At 43.6% G+C, this 17,539-nt stretch overlaps 1 protein-coding gene across 2 annotated transcripts in view; it reads right to left on the bottom strand.

The window, feature by feature from the left end:
- Positions 1–17,539, bottom strand: part of FLNB (filamin B, beta) — a 131,055-nt gene that overhangs the window by 69,928 nt on the left and 43,588 nt on the right. For both annotated transcript variants that reach the window (XM_004676033.2, XM_004676032.2), the window contains exons 2-4: positions 9,206–9,454; positions 7,001–7,098; positions 4,658–4,805 (exon numbers count right to left, since the gene is read on the bottom strand). In XM_004676033.2, coding sequence (XP_004676090.1) covers positions 4,658–4,805; positions 7,001–7,098; positions 9,206–9,454 — 495 coding nt within the window. The remainder of the gene's footprint in view (positions 1–4,657; positions 4,806–7,000; positions 7,099–9,205; positions 9,455–17,539) is intronic.

A 17,539-nucleotide genomic window follows, 5' to 3' on the forward strand; every position in this document is an offset into this window, starting at 1 on the left:
ATAAAATAAATATTAAAAAAATTAACAATTCCTTAGTCAGTATTCAAATTTCAAATTATTAGTGTCTTTTTTTTTTAATGTCATTTTAAGTAGGATCCAAATTAGGTTTACATAGCAAGTAAAATTACAGCTTGTTGCTAAGTCACCTTGCAGGTAGATTTAATCATACCTCAAAAACAGAGAAACAAAGGATCAGACAAAGTCCAAACCCTAGAAATCTGACCACAGAATTGCCAGAGAGGTGGAATGAAAGTGGAGAGCATAGGGGACCCAATAGACTCTAGGTGCCCTGCTAGTGGGTGTGGTGACACACATGAGAAAGAGGTGTGACCCTAACGCTCTGAATCATATAGTGTTGTAAACAAGTTTTTAAAAAAAGTCTTGTGAGGCTCTCCCAGGTGGCGCAGTGGGTGAAAGCACAGCACTGAAGAGCTAAAGCCACTTCCGCATGAGTTCAAATTCCCGCCTGCCCCGGAGGTGACCACATGGCATGGCAGACCTCTCCTGACCCGCCCGCTACTCCCCTCAGCAGTGTACTTCATCGATCTGCCCACTCTGTCTCTGGTGAAGCCTCTCGCCGCCCCTGAGCCTCTGACCTATACCCCAGTTCTGTATGCACAAATAAATAAATCTTAAAAAAAAAAAAAAGTCTTGTGAATCTCATTTAATCTCTAGATTTCTCTCCATCTCTTCTTTCCTTTGTCACTAGTTGGGACATTTGCTACTATATCTGCATTTGTATTAGTTTTTGGATAGTTCAGTTTAAGAAAAATAAGTGGTAGACTGCTCTATAACAAGATAATGCTCACACAGTTGGACAAGAAATGCAAATAGATGAAAATATCTAGTTTCTTTCAGCATGAAAAAAAGGCTGGAAAGGAAAACTTCAGGTGTTGAAGGAAGGAATGAGAGTGAGAGTTGAAAAGTGAGACTTTCTGTTTTTATTTTCTACATGTTCCATTTGCTAAAAACTTACATAATCATCAAGTCAATTAACAAACACAACTGCCTACTCATAAATGCCTTCTCTGCCTGGTTCCAAGAACCTGAGAAACAACTTAATCGCTAGCTTATTCCAGCCTCAGGCTAGATCTCATCTACCTGGCTAAGTGTGTCTGGTTAGAAGGTCCAGTCGCACCCCATGTTCCGTAAACTCCCCCGATCTATGCTTATCACGCAGAGACAACTGTTCCATGAGATTGCTCAGGAGGGCTGCCACAGGCTTGCTATGCAGTGCATATGCAACACAGAACACATACCTTGGGAAAAGCTTCTGTTTCACTCATGGGTGAATGAATGTGTTCAGCATACCTAACCCTGCAAGCGAGCCCCCTCCACAAAGATCTGCTCATGGCTTCAGGTTTGTTTCCCTCACCTCTGCCCTCTCCCCTTTTAACCCACTGGACTAAGCAAGACAGCTTCATGAATGACTCTGCCAGCACCTACCAGCTAGTAATTACAATCTGGCTCACATCTGAAAATATAAAGTGTTCAAACCTTTTATAAACTAATGTTTTCTCACCCTTGGCTCAGTTGGTAGAAATGAAGCAATGTGGCCACACAGAAGAGAAAGAACTGTCCCTGTTCTTTCCTCATCACAGAACAAGGACGATATCTGAAAGCATGTCCCTGTGGCCTCACAAGTGCTCTTGCTCCCTGAACTATTACATCTTCCTACTTAAGAAAGGAAAAAAAGTCAAACATAGAATTATCAGAGGATTCAGCAATTCCACTTCTATTCCCATGTTCACAGCAGCACTCTTCGCAGTAGCTAAAAGGTAGAAGCAACCCAAATGTCTGCTGACAGAAGAATGAATAAACAAAACTTGGCAAATACATACAATGCAGAATTACTGTTTTTTAAAAGGAATGAAAGTTTAAAACATAGAACAACCCAAGGAGCTTTGACAATATTACACTAAATGAAGTAAGCTAGACACAAAAAGATAACAAATATTGTATGATTTCACTTATATAAGGTACCTAGAATAGGCAAAGCCAGGTAAGTGGAATGGTGGTCAACAGGGTCTGGGGGAGGGACAAACGGAGATTTATTGTTCAGTGGACACAGTTTCACTTTGCGAAAATGAAAAAGTTTTCTAGATGAGTAGTAGCATGGGTCACATAACATGGCGGAAGTTTCTTTTTTTTTTTAAGAATTCATTGTATTTTTTTTTAATTTTTAAAATTTTTTATAGTAATAGTTATTTTTACATCATTTTGTACATTTTTTCCCATCTCAATTGTAATCCCTGTGGGTTTCCCATCACCGAGTCACCCATGTGCCATCACCATAGTCCCGTGCATTTCCCACTTCCCTCCCCCCCTCCCCCGCCCCGTTTTTGATCCCATTCCCCACTCCACCCCCACAAAATGTCTCTGGTATACGGCTTTCATTCTTCTTATTTTCTCGCATGGCGGAAGTACTTAATGTCAACCAATGGCGCCATTAAGTGATCAAAATTGTGGATTTTGTGTTATACATATTTTACCACAACAAAGAAATGCAACACCTATGCATACATGCATATGAACACATGTGTGTATGTATAGATAAGGAAAACAAAGGTATGTGCCCCAAACAGCACAATACTTACAAAAAAAGGCAGATGAAGGAAATGACAATGACAAGGCTACATTCCTGAACTCTAGCAAGTGGTCGTTTTTTTAGGGAAAAAAAAAAACCACCGTAAAAGGAAACCATGCCACACTAACAATGGGGAAATGGACAGCCAGTGATAAGGTTACTGCAAACAAACATCTTATTGCTTTATTATAATCCATTTCACTGATTTTGCTGAGAGATTTCTTCAGTTCTTTGAAGTCTGTCTGCCACTAAGAAAGCATAAATTTTAGAGATTCCTTATTGTAGCCACCACCTTTGGCATGACTTAGAGAAAGCAAGCATACACAGGCCAACCTTTAAGCGACGGCAAATGAGTCCCCAGTCCCGACATAACACAAATAATTGCACAGGCCACACCTCATTGCCAAGGGAACTTCAACTGGCAAATGGGTTTGTTCCAGAACTATCAGGTTCTCTTGATTGGTTTAAGTCACGCTAAAAGGACAGAGGAGAACCTGGTCACCCGGACTGAGAATGGCACTTGGTCAGCAGCACTGCCCTGGGCCTGCAGCAACTCGGACGAAGCCAACACCATGTAGGGCAATGCTGTCTCCAAGGCAATGAGTATGCAGAACATTCTACAAGACGAGTGCTCTCGACACCACAAAAAGTCCATATCATTTTAAAAACTGGGAAAATTATTCCAGATTAAGAGAATCTAAAGAAAAACAACAAACATGTAGGTGAATCTTAATCAAATCTTGATTTGTGAAACAACAAAAACTATAAAAGAATTTTAGGACAATAGGGAAAACTGAATATAAGGTGGTTATAGCTGATAAAAATTATTAATTATCTTATGTGGGTTAATGTGTATTGTACTAAATGCTTCTATTCTTAAGGGGAACTTGCTGGCATATTAAGGAACGAACTGTCACCACACCTGCAATACTTTTCAAACAATTTAAAAATCATCTTTCTCTCTTTCTCTCACACACACACACACCATACACACACAAAAAAACTTTTAAAATGGTAGAACTGCTGACTCTCAGAGAGGATCTGCAAAATGTTTTGTGTCTAAAGATGATCCTAATTGTAACTATGAAAATTAAGAAATAAGGGCCATCTCTGGTGGCATAACGGGTTAAACACAGCACTATGGAACTGGCCACAGTCACTGCAGCATGAGTTCGATCCCTGGCCAGTGAGGTGACCTACATGGAACAACAGACCTCTCCTGTCTCACCTGCTGCTCCCCTCAGCAGTGTACTCTGTCATACTGTCTGTTCTGCTCTCCACTCTGGTGAATCATACCACCCCAGCACCCCAGTTCAGTATGCATAAATAAATCAACCTTTAAAAAAAATTTAAGAAAGAAAATGCACTTCTTCCTCTCCGCATAGGGCATGAGTTATACCTCACTGCTAATCTTTACCAGGAACCACACTAAGCTGAAATGCAACAATTTTCCTTAAATACCTAGTGTGCTAGAAATCAAGTACCACCCAGAACACCAAATGCTTCAAAATGCCCTCCACCTGGCATACAATTCTGAGCAGAACAGTTCCCTCAGCTGCCTCAGAGATTATAAACAGGATGTCTTAGCAAGGAAGTGTCTGCCAGGGGTTAACAATAGTTCCTGCCCCATCTGGAAAAGTGAGGCAGCTGTGCATAACCAACGGAAAATGACTCAGCAGCCAGATGACCCAGGCTTCTGCCTGACTCCCACTGCTGACTTTGGGGATCTGGGTTGAGACTCTGAGTAAAACAGGTTTCTGGTTCTCATCTGAAAAATGGGAACATTGTCTCAAGGTTACTCAACTAAAATCACAAAGCAACAAACTCATTATTGCCATGACGTTAAAGCAGCAGCATTCCTTAAAGCTTTAGATACCTAAGGCAGAACAAGATGGCCATACATGTTTCATACAAATATTTCAGATAAAAAACATCTGAGTAAGGAGGCCAGGGAATCTCTAAGGATTAAACTTACATATTCCGAGTCAAGAACCTTCCTCCTGAAACCATATCATAATCTGCAGGAGATGAGGACAAGCCGCAAATCCAACATGATTTGGATTTACCTACCTCTGCCATAGGCCCTGGCTTTCTTAGGGTTGAGCTTGGGTTTAAGAGGAGCCCCTGGCTTGAGCTTAGCTTTGGGGAACTGGGACAGGTAAGTCATCACCGAGTGCTCATCCACATCCGGGTGAATAATTTCTTCAGGAGTGATGACCTAGAAGAGTAACAAGGTACATGAACACCAGAACACATCACTTTGCAACTAGTGGAGTTTTTGTAAAATGTCTCTTAAGCCAGACACTACAAATGTGAAATAATTGAGTCAGCTTCTCCATTAAGTGAAGTTATATTTAATTGGCACACTAAGATCTGTGTCTTTAACTTTTTAGAGGTGTCATCATTCTCTTTAGAAGTGGGGACTGTTTTCAGGCAGTTCTGTATGTAAGTTCTAGAGGGTTCTAGGAGGGACAGAAGCTACATCAGGTAAAGAGGGAGAAACAAGAAGACATGGGATTAGAGCATAATGCAAGATGGCACCAAGATAAGCCAGTCTTTCTTTACTCATCTAGCCAATGTTGATGTCTGTCAACTCACCCACCAATAAAAATGGACAATGCAGTAAATATAAGCCATGTGATCTTGTTGCAGACTGAACATTTGTGTCCTCCCATACACTGAAGCCTTAACCCCCAGTGTGACAGTAGCAAGAGGTGTGATCTTAGGGCAGTAAATGGAAATGCAGTCACAGTGGGGTTAGCCTGGAAAAAGTTGAAGATCAGATCTCTCTCCCCACCATATGAGGACAGAGAAAAAAGGTGGACAGCCTACTCCTGTTCCTGTCAACAAGTCAGAGGACGGGCCTTACCCCATACTGCCTGCCCTTCGACCTTGGACTTCTCAGGCTCTAGGACTGAGAAATCAGTCTCTTGTTGGAGTCATGTTGTTAAGGCAGTTTGAACTAAGGTAGGTTTCAATATATTAGAAGGCATTTCTTAAAGTGGGGAGGGCATGAATTTTTCCCAACATGCAGTGAGAAGCAGGAGTATCAGTTAAGTTATGGATAATCCAAGCTGGACAGGTGGCCTCCCTGAAGGTATCACAGCCTCCCTCCTACCACCTGTCCAGTCCTAGGAAACACCACCAAAAATCTTCCTGCACCACATCCCTCCAACAAAGGAACTGGGACTCCAAGTCACACCTTGGACACAGAGAGCTCAGTTTCATGGACAAGGTTAACAAAATGCAGATGAACAACAGATGTATCTAGCTTCCTTTACCCTGTGGTAAAAAGCAATGGAAAACACTCTCATGATTAGCCTGCAGCAACAAATTAGCTGCAGGGTTTGAATCGTGGCCTTTAATATGTTCCATAAAATGGAGAATGTACGTTGATTTGGCATTTCTTCCAGGCAGCTCCTTCAACAACTTTACAGTGCCAACATTACACGTACGTCAAAAGGAGATGGTTTTAGGTTCAAGAGCAGATGAAAAACATACTACACCACTTCCTGAGGATGGAAGACTCAAGAAACGGGCCATGAAGCAGAGACATGGTGCCAAAACCAAACCAAAGAAACATAGAGAAGGCCCTTTAAAAACAAAACAAAACAAAAAAACCTCTCAAGGGATTCTTTTACAAAATACCCTGAACTCAACTCTCAACACCAACCTAAAGCTTGTCAGAATCTGCAGTAAGTCACCCATTCCAAGGCCTTGATTGCCCACAATTCTGACCAGGGCTTTGAATAAGAGAGTCAGGGTAAGTTTTTTTTAGACAATTTGGAAGGGCCTCCTAGACTGGACCTCAAACAAACAATGTGGCTCCTTCAGCTGGTATCCAAGACTTAATCAATTTCCAAGATCTCCTGGTTGATTCCTTGGGTAGGATTATGGATAATACAAATTCTTCCACAATTTCCACTAATGGTAGGTTATCCTGTTTTCTATATATATATATATATATATATATATATATATATATATTTTTCTAAGTCCAGTGACTTTCCTTATGATGTTGGATGTTTTTCAACATTTAAATTTAAATAGGTAAAAATGTTGTCAAATAATGGCAATTCTTTGTGTTTCAACCTAGTCATTAAGGTTCTCATTTACACTCTGATGTCTAAAAATAATCTTAGAGACCCCTGGTACCAAAATATCAGAAAATTTCCCAGATGTGATAAAGAATAAGGATTTTGAGTCGATGTACAAGCACCTAAGTCAATGGGAGCCCATTATTATAAGTAGACTGAGGGAGCTGAAAGCGTGCCACAGGCAATGGTGGGAAGCTGGTGCCAAGGAGGCCAGACAGGCATCCTGACAGATTCAAAAAGGCATCCAAAGGGTGCCAGGACAAGCTGGAGTGTGGAAAGGGCCTTGGCATGACACGGCAAGCTTACGCATGTATACCTGGGGGACACCCAGCCAGTCGTCGGCCTGCTGCATAGCTTCTCGTGCATTATCCACAGGCTTTCGTGGATCCCAAGATTCCCAGTCTGGGCATAAACCTGTTAACATGAGACGTAACATAAAGATGCTGTTAGTTGAAGCTGATAGAAGAAATTAAAGGGTGTCTTGTACCTAAACTAAACCCATTTGGCTTCTTAATTCATAGAACAACTTCTTTCAAAAATCTTAGTGAATTATATACTTTATGGTCAAAAAGTATCATGGATATGAGTATGACAAGATGGAAACTATTCTGAGACATCTCCTTCAGGTTGTTTATCTTCTTGTATCAATGTACCTTAAAGCTAGGAGGATATCAGTAAATAAAATTGTTATAAAATTGTTCGGACCCAGTACTATTTTTTTAGGAGAGATTTTTCTTACTTCTGTACTCTGGTCACCAAATGTGTACTCTGGTCACCAATATAACTGACTACTTAGAGATAACATATGACAGGTTAAAGGTCCAGTCACTCAAGGCCCTATCTCACAGGTTAGCTGTGATTCCAGGTTCTCACCTGTGCTTCTAATCTACTGGTTATAGATTAAAGGTTCCCACAACTCCCTGCTCAGGTTGGATTACTTGTTAGAGTGGGTCACAGAACTCAGGAAAACTGTTTACTTATTGGATTACTACCTTATTGTAAAGGGATACATTCAGAACAGAAATGCACAAAGAAAGGTATAGGAGAAGGGACAAGACCTCTCCACACATAGCACCCCACCAGGATCCCCACATGTCAGCCAACATGGAAACTCCTAGAATTTGTCATTGAGGGATTTTTATGGAAGCTCCATTATATGGGCATAACTGATTAAATCATTAGTTGCTGATAACCAGCTTAACCTCTAGTTCCTGAGATTAGAAGATTAGGCTGAAAGTTCCAAGAGCCTCTGCTCATGTAGTTGGTCTCCCTAGAAAACAGACCCCATCCTGGGAGGCTTCTCAACAGCCACTTCATTAACATAAGCTCACATGTGGTTGAAAGAGCTGGCTGTGAATACCAAAAACACCTTTACCATTGCTTCTACCATTTAGGAATTTCTAAGCATTTTAGGAGGTCTGTGCCAGTATCACAACCCTGAATATATCTAAAAAAATCCTGAATATATCTAAAAATCTGGCCTAGCAATGAAGGTTAAAACCTAGAATTAACTTTTAAAACTTTGTAAGCAAAGAAATACAAGGCTGGAGTAAAAACCTCCAGGTTTAAACTAGAAATAGGTGACCTAAAATGCATCTGTGGGTGGATGCAAGTAAGTGGGCACTGAGAAATGAACTCTTGCTGCTGAGCTTTGAATTTGCTGGATGACACCAGCTTCTAGGCTCTCAGGAAGAATGGAGACCCAGAGTCAGCTCTCTTCCCGAGCCCACTGACACTGGCCAGGTCTGTTTGAGCATGTTGAGAACCACTAGCTTGCTGAATACGAATGTACCCAGTACACACAGAGCATGCAGTAAAGGGAGAATATGACCACTAGCACTTCTTTTTTATGAAAAACAATTTTGGGGTGTATCTAAACACAGGCTTGGGTTTTTGTATTGCGCGTATTCCAACAAACTACCCATAAATCTAAACGCTCAGTAAGGATAATTACTACGTTGGTAGACAGTCAACTACTCGGAAGAGGAACCCATGAGGGTGGAAAAGACTCCAACTGGATCCTGATCAAGTACTGTTTCACAGTGATACAGAAAGAAAAGGGGAAGAAAGCCATATATAGTCAACCCAGTGGGTAATATAAATGGGTACTTTCCACTTAATGGAAGTTTTCAGACTTTCATGCCAAGCCATCTAAGAGGGCTACATATTTCTGCCTTAAGACAAAAGCAACTAGAGTCCAACTGTGGGAAGAAGTAGGGTATTGGAATTTGAAATTAAACCCAAGGCCAGCTCCAAACACTAAGGCCATCATTGTGTGAGTAAATATCTGAATTTGAGGCTTACATAAGTCTATGGATACACTATAAAACCTGTCATCAGAAAGATAGACATTTTTAGTTCCTTTTACTGTCTTTCAATGGGCCAGAACACTCATACAATGACTGCATGAGAACTACACCAACCACAGCAAACCTAATTTTCCTGTTGACAGCTAAGAGGTTTTGGGGACCCACACATCCCCACACACCCCCATGGCTATGAGGCAGCCGTGGTCACTCACCTGGAGCACAGCTGTCCACGAGGGCGCCCAGGGCTTTGCCGTCTTGCCAGTTCTGGTTAAAGTTGGTGATAGGCAAGTAGGGGATCTTGTTCTGAATCCATCCCAGCAACCTCTGTTTTGGCGTCTGCTTTTTAGCATCGTCATCCCCTTCATCTTCCCACACGGGCATGGAGATGGAATAGTGGAGGATCAGGGTCCACACCAGGCCCAGAATGAGCTTCAGGTTCCCATCTACAATGGCTTTGCTATCTGGGGAGAGAGGCACAGGCTTGTCATTCCTCTGGCTTGCACATGTGTGGATCACACTCTGTGAAAAAGGGAATGAAGTCCTCATCTGTTAGAGAGCCAAACTAAGCTATCAGAGAGGGACAGGATGCCATGCTGGAATTTGCTTCAAAATACATGCAGGTGAGATTAGACAAAATAATATTCCAAAATGTTAACTGTGTCATCAGATCATGGCAATGCACTTACACTGTCATCTTTTACTTCTGTGTGTGTGTGAAATATTCTATAGTAAAAAGAGCTTTTAAAATGTAAAGAAATCACTTTAGAAATACATATAATAGAAAGTGGTGGTTGCATTCCAGAAATAACCACCTTGCAGGTGTATATGGGCCGCCAGATACATGTGTATACATGTAAGTATATGCATTTGCTGTCTGAATTTATATTACCTTATCCAATGAGACCGGCAATTTTTCTTTCCACTAATCGTTATGCCCTAGATATGCTTTCCCCATAAAAAGATGTCTCTGGGGCCCTCCCTGATGGCACAACAGGTTGGGATGCAACACTCCAGTACAGGTTCAATCCCCACCCCAGAGGTGACCCACATGGCACAGCAGACCTCTCCTGACCCGCCTGCTGCTCCCCTCAGTGGTGCACTTCATCCATCTGCCAATTCTGCTTCCAGCTCTGTCTCTGGTGAATCCTCTCACTGCCCCTGTATCTCTGGCCTGTACCCCAGTTCTGTATGCAAAAATAAATAAAAATCTTAAAAAGAAAAAAAGATGTTCCTGTTTATACTCCCGGAATCTGTTGGTTTAAGAGGGCAGTTGTCCCTCAAATCTCACTGAGTGTTAGCAGTCATTTCCATCTCTGTTGCTCTTGCCAATCATCCATAAGAGAAAGTCCTTAATAGTAAAGCTAATGTAATTGCAAAGTCTCTGTTGCCAGGCTGGTAAGAGAATCGCCAGTTATGATCTCTCTCTCGTCCCCCTGCTAAACAGAACAGGCTACACCCCTAAGTAGTCCCATGCTGGGACCACTGCCACGGGCTTCTACTTGCCAGTCCCCTGGGCATCTGTATGGCTTCCTGCCCTTTTTCCAACCACCATCTACACCCATTAAAATTCAAACAATATCTTCAAAATATTTTTCCTCCTCATTCTTGGTTTCCTATACCCTTTCCCCACCAAACATCCTCTGTAGCAACCTCACGTTCTACCAGAACCTCAACCTCAAGTGTCAGAACCATCTCAGACTCCTTCAAATCGCTGGAGTGGCTTCCACAGTGTGTCCCTTTGCTCCCTCCCTAATTATCCTAGGCAAGACTTTTTCTGCATATTCCCAGTAAATACGTGGTCTTCTTGGCCTCTCTCAGTTTTCAACAGTCATGAAGTTGAATCACTGTTCACATAACCTCAGAACCTTCTTCCTAGGTAGGGACCTCTGTGCTTCCCAGTTTACCAGCCATGTCCTGCCCACAGTCAGATGCCCAGCGCCTTTGGAGCCCTACACAAGTTCCATCCAACCCTCTTTTTCACCCCATCACACCCACCCACTCAAGGCTCAAAGACTCTTTGATCCTGAACCCCCTCTTGCTCTGTAGTCCCTAGTCCTCTCCACATATTCTGTCTTCCTGTCAGAAGAGGTGCCTTCATCCCATCTTCCTGCATGACAATCCTGTCTCATTCAAGGGTCAGATCCGTGGTTGTGGCACTTCACTCCCACCGTGTATGTGTGACGGTGCCAGATTCCTGTCCTCAAGTAAAGACCAGTCACTTCCGGTGCCCCTTGGCACAAGACAATGAGCACCTGCTGGGGTTTAAAAGCCTTCTTCAGGGCCCTCCCTGGTGGCACAAGGGGTTAAAGCACAGCTATCAACAACCACCTTGTATGAGTTCGATCCCCAGCCAGGGAGGTGACCCACATGGCATGGCAGACCTCTCCTGACCCGCCTGCTGTTCCCCTCAGCTGTGTACTTCATCAATCTGCCTGTTTTGTTCCCCACTCTCTCTGGTGAATCCTCTCATTGCTCCCACACCTCTGGCCTGTACCCCAGTTCCTATGAATAAATAAATCTTTAAAAAATTACCAAGTCAAACAGTTTTTATGCAAGTTTTCTTTACTCAAGCTAAAGGAAGAGAAGAGCAGTCTTCCAAAGGCTTACGTCAAGATGTGGTACTGGTCTAGCATATGCCAGGCTTGATCTCCTGCTCAAACCTTCCTGAGTTGTTTAACTTTAAACGTGAAAATTTAGTTCATAAGTCAAAATATGAAATCAGTTTGCTTTGTTTTTCCCAGCTTATACATGCTGGTCTAAAGGAATGAGACATGAGTCCTTTTCAAAAAGATTTTGGGGAAAAACATGACCCAGTTAAAGCCTGAGCCAAATTTATGAAAAATACAATACCCAGAACTTCTGTTTCCAATGAATTCAAGGTGGGTGTCCAAAAGGAAAAGCTCTCATTAAGGTCTCACTGGGATAAATGATACCTCTGTTCTGCTATGCAAAGAAGCTGGAATGAGAGCAGTCCTCATTCCAAAAATGATTTTGACAGGTGACGGTTCAAATGCTTCACAAACCCTTGGAACAATAAATAGATGGCAACTTGCCCAAAAAGCCTCCTTCTTGCCATCCGTATGGAACAGGCAACTCTCAATGCCTTGAAAAGGAAATACTGCACAGCGCCTTGGTGCCAGTGTCTGGCATTACAGAAGATTACAGGCTTCTCAGACCTGAGTGTGCTCCCTGATGGGTAAAGATGGAGCCGAAATGCAAGAGGCGGAAAAGGCCAGATCAGCTGGAAGCCTCCCCAGCAGGATTCCACCTTGCTGTTACTGAGAGCCTCTTTCAAAAATGAAATAAGCCAACGCCTGCCCTGCCTATGCAACCTCCTAGAATCTGCAGTGGGCTGGAATCTGGCCACAGTTTCTCCTCCCCAAATTCAGCCAATCACAATTCCCATGTAACTGGCCCTGGCTCTAGACAACACTGACCCTCAAACCACATGCACCTTCTGGAACTACTTAAAATTATTCAGTATTGCTAACTAAGAACAGTAGCTCTTTTTTTTTTTTTTTTTTCAATAGCTAGAAAGTTAATTTGAGCTACTGCAAATTTTAGGATGGAATGTTTTCACGTCATTTGAGTACATCAGTTCTCCCCAGTCCGCTTAGGGGGTGGAAACCAACTATTTTTAGGCAATCTTCAGACGCATGTTGGAAACATCTCCTTTGTGAACAAGGTCCCTGGAGGTCACCACTCTCTACTCCTGTTAGAAGGGATCCACGCATCATCTGTGAGCCGTGATGCTGACTGTGTCGACTCCTTTATTGTTGTTATCTATTGACTGGGGTGGCCAAGTTGGGACCCCAGGAGGAAAGGCCTGGATGACACATTCCATATTTTCACTCTCCCAGTAAGGCCAGCAGGTCACCCTCTGGCCCCAGTGCAGAAGGATTCTGGATCAGAAAACAGCCAAAAAGTGACCACAGAAATCAAGGAGTGCTAAGAATTCCAGAAAACGTCTTCCTAGTTGCTTGGAAGCAAGTCACTGAGCCTTGCCCTGCACCATGGCTTGGCCATCTGGGGAACAGGCTCTGCTCTGTACCCCACTGCTTCTCTCAGCTTCTGGGAGGTGGTATGGAGAGTGGTTGCAAGTAGATCCTGAAATCAACAGTTCAATTAAATATGTCACTTTGAACAATTCTCCCTAGTGATCTAGTAGCTAGCCCCAGGTGACTCCACTTTGAACAATCCTTCCACCCTCTCTGAGTCTCATTTTCCCTCATCTACCAAATGGAGATGATCATAATCAACACCCGGAGTTAGAGAATGCTGAGAGTTGAACACAACTCCTGGTACACAGTAGGTACTTAATATCAGAGCCTTTCCCTCTCTCCTCATTTGCCCAATATCTGACTATGTGCCAAACACCACTAGAGCCAGAAGCTCAAGTTATAATCCCAGGAAAAACAAAAGGAAAGAAAGTACCTTGTGACTTAATAGAGGATAAAATGTTCAATATGTCACTTCTCTGAGCCAAAAATCTCATTAGCAGAGCCATAAGCATCTGTCCCTGCTCCCCTGTTCCAAGAGGAGGCTGATGCACTGCAGAAAACTCAGGACAGGCAAGGTTCACCCAAGGGGGACACTTCTGAACTTGGCAGTTTAGGGCACCGATATGGCGGGGAGCAACTAAGAACTTCTGATAATGTACCAGATCTTCCAGAAAGAGAGAATGACACAAAGAGCAGTCCTCACGAGCAGGGTTTGTACCTGCCTGACTCCTTGGTTCGCACTGCCCCAGGGTCACCCTCAGGAACCTGGGCCCCTGAGCCTGGTCTGGAGCTCTCTACCAGCCCCCCCTCTCTTGGCCTGGCTGGAGCCTCTTTACACCCAACTCTGCAAAACTAGAACAGTTCCTGCTGGACACCCCCTCACCACCACGTGCCCGTTTCCTTCAGTGCCTCCACCACCATGCCCAGGTAATCACCATGCCGTGTTTGTCTCCTTATTCAGCATTAACTCCACAAAGGCAGAAACGAGTCATTTTGCTTCCCAACTATTGCACAGCCTGGATACTTGCTGTTTGACGGTCAGGCTGCCTCATGCACAGGTCCCTACCTCTCATGGCCAGTGATCGACAGTGCCTGCTATAGTGTGGTCACAAAAGGTGAACATATGAAGCCTTTCCAGACAGAATTCTAAACTGTCCCAGACTGGCCAACTCTGCACCCTCAGGCATGAGGCATAGAAGACTGAGAGAGGACATTAAAAGTGTGGGCTAGGGCCTCCCTGGTGGCACCGGAGTTAAAGTCTCAGCACTATCAAGCTGTCCATAGCCATTGTCTCAGAAGTTTGATCCCTGGCCAGGCAGCTGACCCACATGGTGCAGCAGACCTCTCCTGTCTCACCCGTTGCTCCCCTCAGCTGATCCCCTTGGATCTACTTGGAATAGTAGATCTGCCTGTTCTGCTCCCCACTCTGTCTCTGGTGAATCCTCTCACCATTACCCCTTACCACCTCTGGCCTATTCCCCAGTTCTTACATGCATAATAAACAAAAATAAAGCTTCAAAAAAAAAAAGCACCACCAGTGCTGCAGGACCATCCATGGTCAAGCCATCCAATCCCAGTGTGCCTCAGTTTTTCCTCCTGTAAAATGAGGTTAATGCAGAAAAGACTAATCTGACGACTCATTCCAGCACTCAGACCTGCCACACAGTCAGTTTTCATTAAACACTAGTAGCATTATTACTATTGTCCTTACTGCTACTGACCTCAACATGCTTTTATCACCTTTGAGACTAATAGGGCAAATGCAGAAAGGAAAAGTGAAAGCATGGCAATTAAAGGAGCTGACCTGCAAATGTACACTGGGCTTTCCTGTTAGACTTGATTGCTTGGGGGAGCTGACAGCAGCACCCTGTAAAAAAAAAGTGCTGCAGAGTAACCCTGCACCACAGAACTCCAATCATCCAGGCCCAGAACTGAGGTGTTCACTGACACCCTGGATCAGCTTCGTGTTTCTCTCCCTCTTATCCTCTTTTCCTGCCTGAGCTGACCATGGCTAAATTGCATCCTTCAGTTGTTTAAGCAAGAAGATGCTCTAAACCAAAGGGAGATGATTTGCTGCTTGGCTTGCTATCACAGCCAAAGCCTAGGCCAGATACCACTTGTTCCCAAAGTCATGTTGAGGAGGACCATTGCAGTCAACTGCAGTGGGGGCCTAGGGGGTGTCACATTTCTGGGGGTGCAACAGTCCTTCCAGACACACAACAGATGAGGACTGTGCATCTTGGTCCATGTACTATAGAGGTTTCTGTGCAGGATGAAGGGGGCTGGACTGGCTGCTCTTCCCTCTTAGAGCTCTTCTCTCCTGGGCAAAGAAGCAAGAAAAGGCCTTAGCGGACAAGATCAAGACTTACAGGTGATTCATGAATCTGATGTCAAAGGTGTCTGTGTCGGTGGCCACTTTTGGCCACTAAAAGCCTTCTTCCCTTCTCCAAAGCCCAGGTTTTCCTGCTAGATGATCCTTCTCAGACTCCTTTGAAATTCCCCAGCACTGTGAGCCAGAGGGAGGTGAGTCTTCACTCCCAGGCCTTGGGTAGGGTGTGACTCCTCTAAGAAACCCCCTACCACCAGCTGGAGATTCTAACAACACAGTCACTTAGGTTTGACCTGCCCCTGCAAAGGCCAGGCAAGGTGCTGGAAGGTAACAGGGTTCCGGAAAAAGGTGCTGAATAAAGGTTCCAGCCTGAAGAATGAAAAAAAAAAGGGGGGGGGGGGGACGACACTTTCAGGTTTTTTTTTTTTTGAAATCTCTTTGTTACTGCAGTCTAACTGTAACAAGAGAATGTTCTGGGTCTTGAAGGCCTGAAGTCACATGGACCTATTTCTCTATCAGTAAGATAAAATAGAGACCACAATAAAATAAGGGTGGACCAGGAACACCACAGTCAGCTAGATTTCCGATTCTTTTTCCTGCTCATGAACTGTAATGTAAGATTTATGCAGGAACAGTTTGAGTCAACAATTTTTATATATCATCAAGCCAGAATTCAGATAATAAAGAGTTCACTTGGAAGGAGTCTTTATGTCAATAATTTTTCAAAAAATGATGCAACAGAGTTGGCAAAAGGTATTGACAGGTGAGGTGAAAACTTTCAGTGAATTCAAGGAGTCCTAGGCTCTATGTGGATTCAGCAAGAACGACTGCTAAAATGAATTCCAACATCTCCACCAAGAACAAAGCCTGGGGAATGAGAATCAGCAAGCAGGATTACTGTGCAGATTAGCGATATCTACCCTGGGCATAGCAAGAGGAGTTGGAGCTGATTTCTTGGCAACAGAATGACAAAATATTCCTAAACCCTGATTTGAGATTTCTACTGTAGGCCCTTAACACATTTCTTATGCATAGCCTCAGACTTCAAATTGTCTACTTTGACAACTATGCCTCTGTTTTCTCTCATTTTCTAGACAATTCTTGCCCGGAATAATTGGAACAAATTATTGCATAAAGTATTCCATAAACACACATAAAGAGTGTTTAGTGGGCCCTCAGGTCCCAGATACTATAGTGGTCTACTGCCTCATAATTTACCCCAAACACCCTACCTCTGGTTAAGAGGTATCCTTTATTTAAAAGTTGCTTTTGCATCATACAGTCAGCTTTCTTCTCAGTGCTACTTTTGAAAAGTATTTATCACTTTTGAGAATTATTTTATACCTAGCAACAAAGTCAAATCAACTAAATAAAAGGATCCATTAAGAGTCCTAAAGCATGGTCTCTTCCCACTGGAAGTCTTAAAAAGTTAGAACAAGGATTGCTAACCTTGTTAGAAAGCTTGAAGAATGAAAAAAGAAAAGGAAAAATGTTCCAAAATAGCTAAAAGCACATATTCCATATAGTCCCTGGGGTGACTGGCAGGACAAGAATTCTGAGGATGCCAGAGCCGGAGCAGTGACAGAGGTCCCCAGAACACAGTCACTGGGAGGCCCAGGAAACCCCAGCCTACGTGTTCAATGTCTAGTCAGCCGTGTCTGTCCCTGGTTATAACTTCCAGACACCACTGTGCTGAGAACACGTCCAGCTGAAATAATAAAGGCTGGCTACGAAGAGAAGTCCTCGTGACTTTTTGACTCCAGCTCAGGCGAGGCCACCTCACCTGAAACCCAGCTCATGGTCCACCCTGTGCGTGAGTATGCAGTTCATGAGAAGCCCTGGAGGAAAGGAGTGAGGACTGGAGGAACCGTGCCTAGGAATGACTCTTAAGTGCCACCTCCCTTACATCAATAGCAACCAAAATATAACCACCATCACTTTTCCAGCCCTCTGCTAGGGCCTGGCCCCATGCCACATGCATCACCTCACCTAACCCTATGAGGTTGGCCTTTACTGTCATTTCATATCTCATTTTACAGATGAGAAAACAGAGGCCCACAGAGGCTAGGCAGTGGCCAAATGTGATGTAGCAAGAGAGTCTACTGCCAGAGCGCAAACTCTTACCAGTCCGACCTCTCTAAATACACATCTGTCACGACAGCCTTAGGAAGTGAGTGAGGTTATAAATGAGGATCCACTACAGGCCCCACACAGCC

Source organism: Condylura cristata, unplaced genomic scaffold (assembly GCF_000260355.1).
Source record: "Condylura cristata isolate star-nosed mole 26May11 unplaced genomic scaffold, ConCri1.0 scaffold00004, whole genome shotgun sequence".
In the NCBI taxonomy this organism is placed as follows: Eukaryota; Metazoa; Chordata; class Mammalia; order Eulipotyphla; family Talpidae; genus Condylura; species Condylura cristata.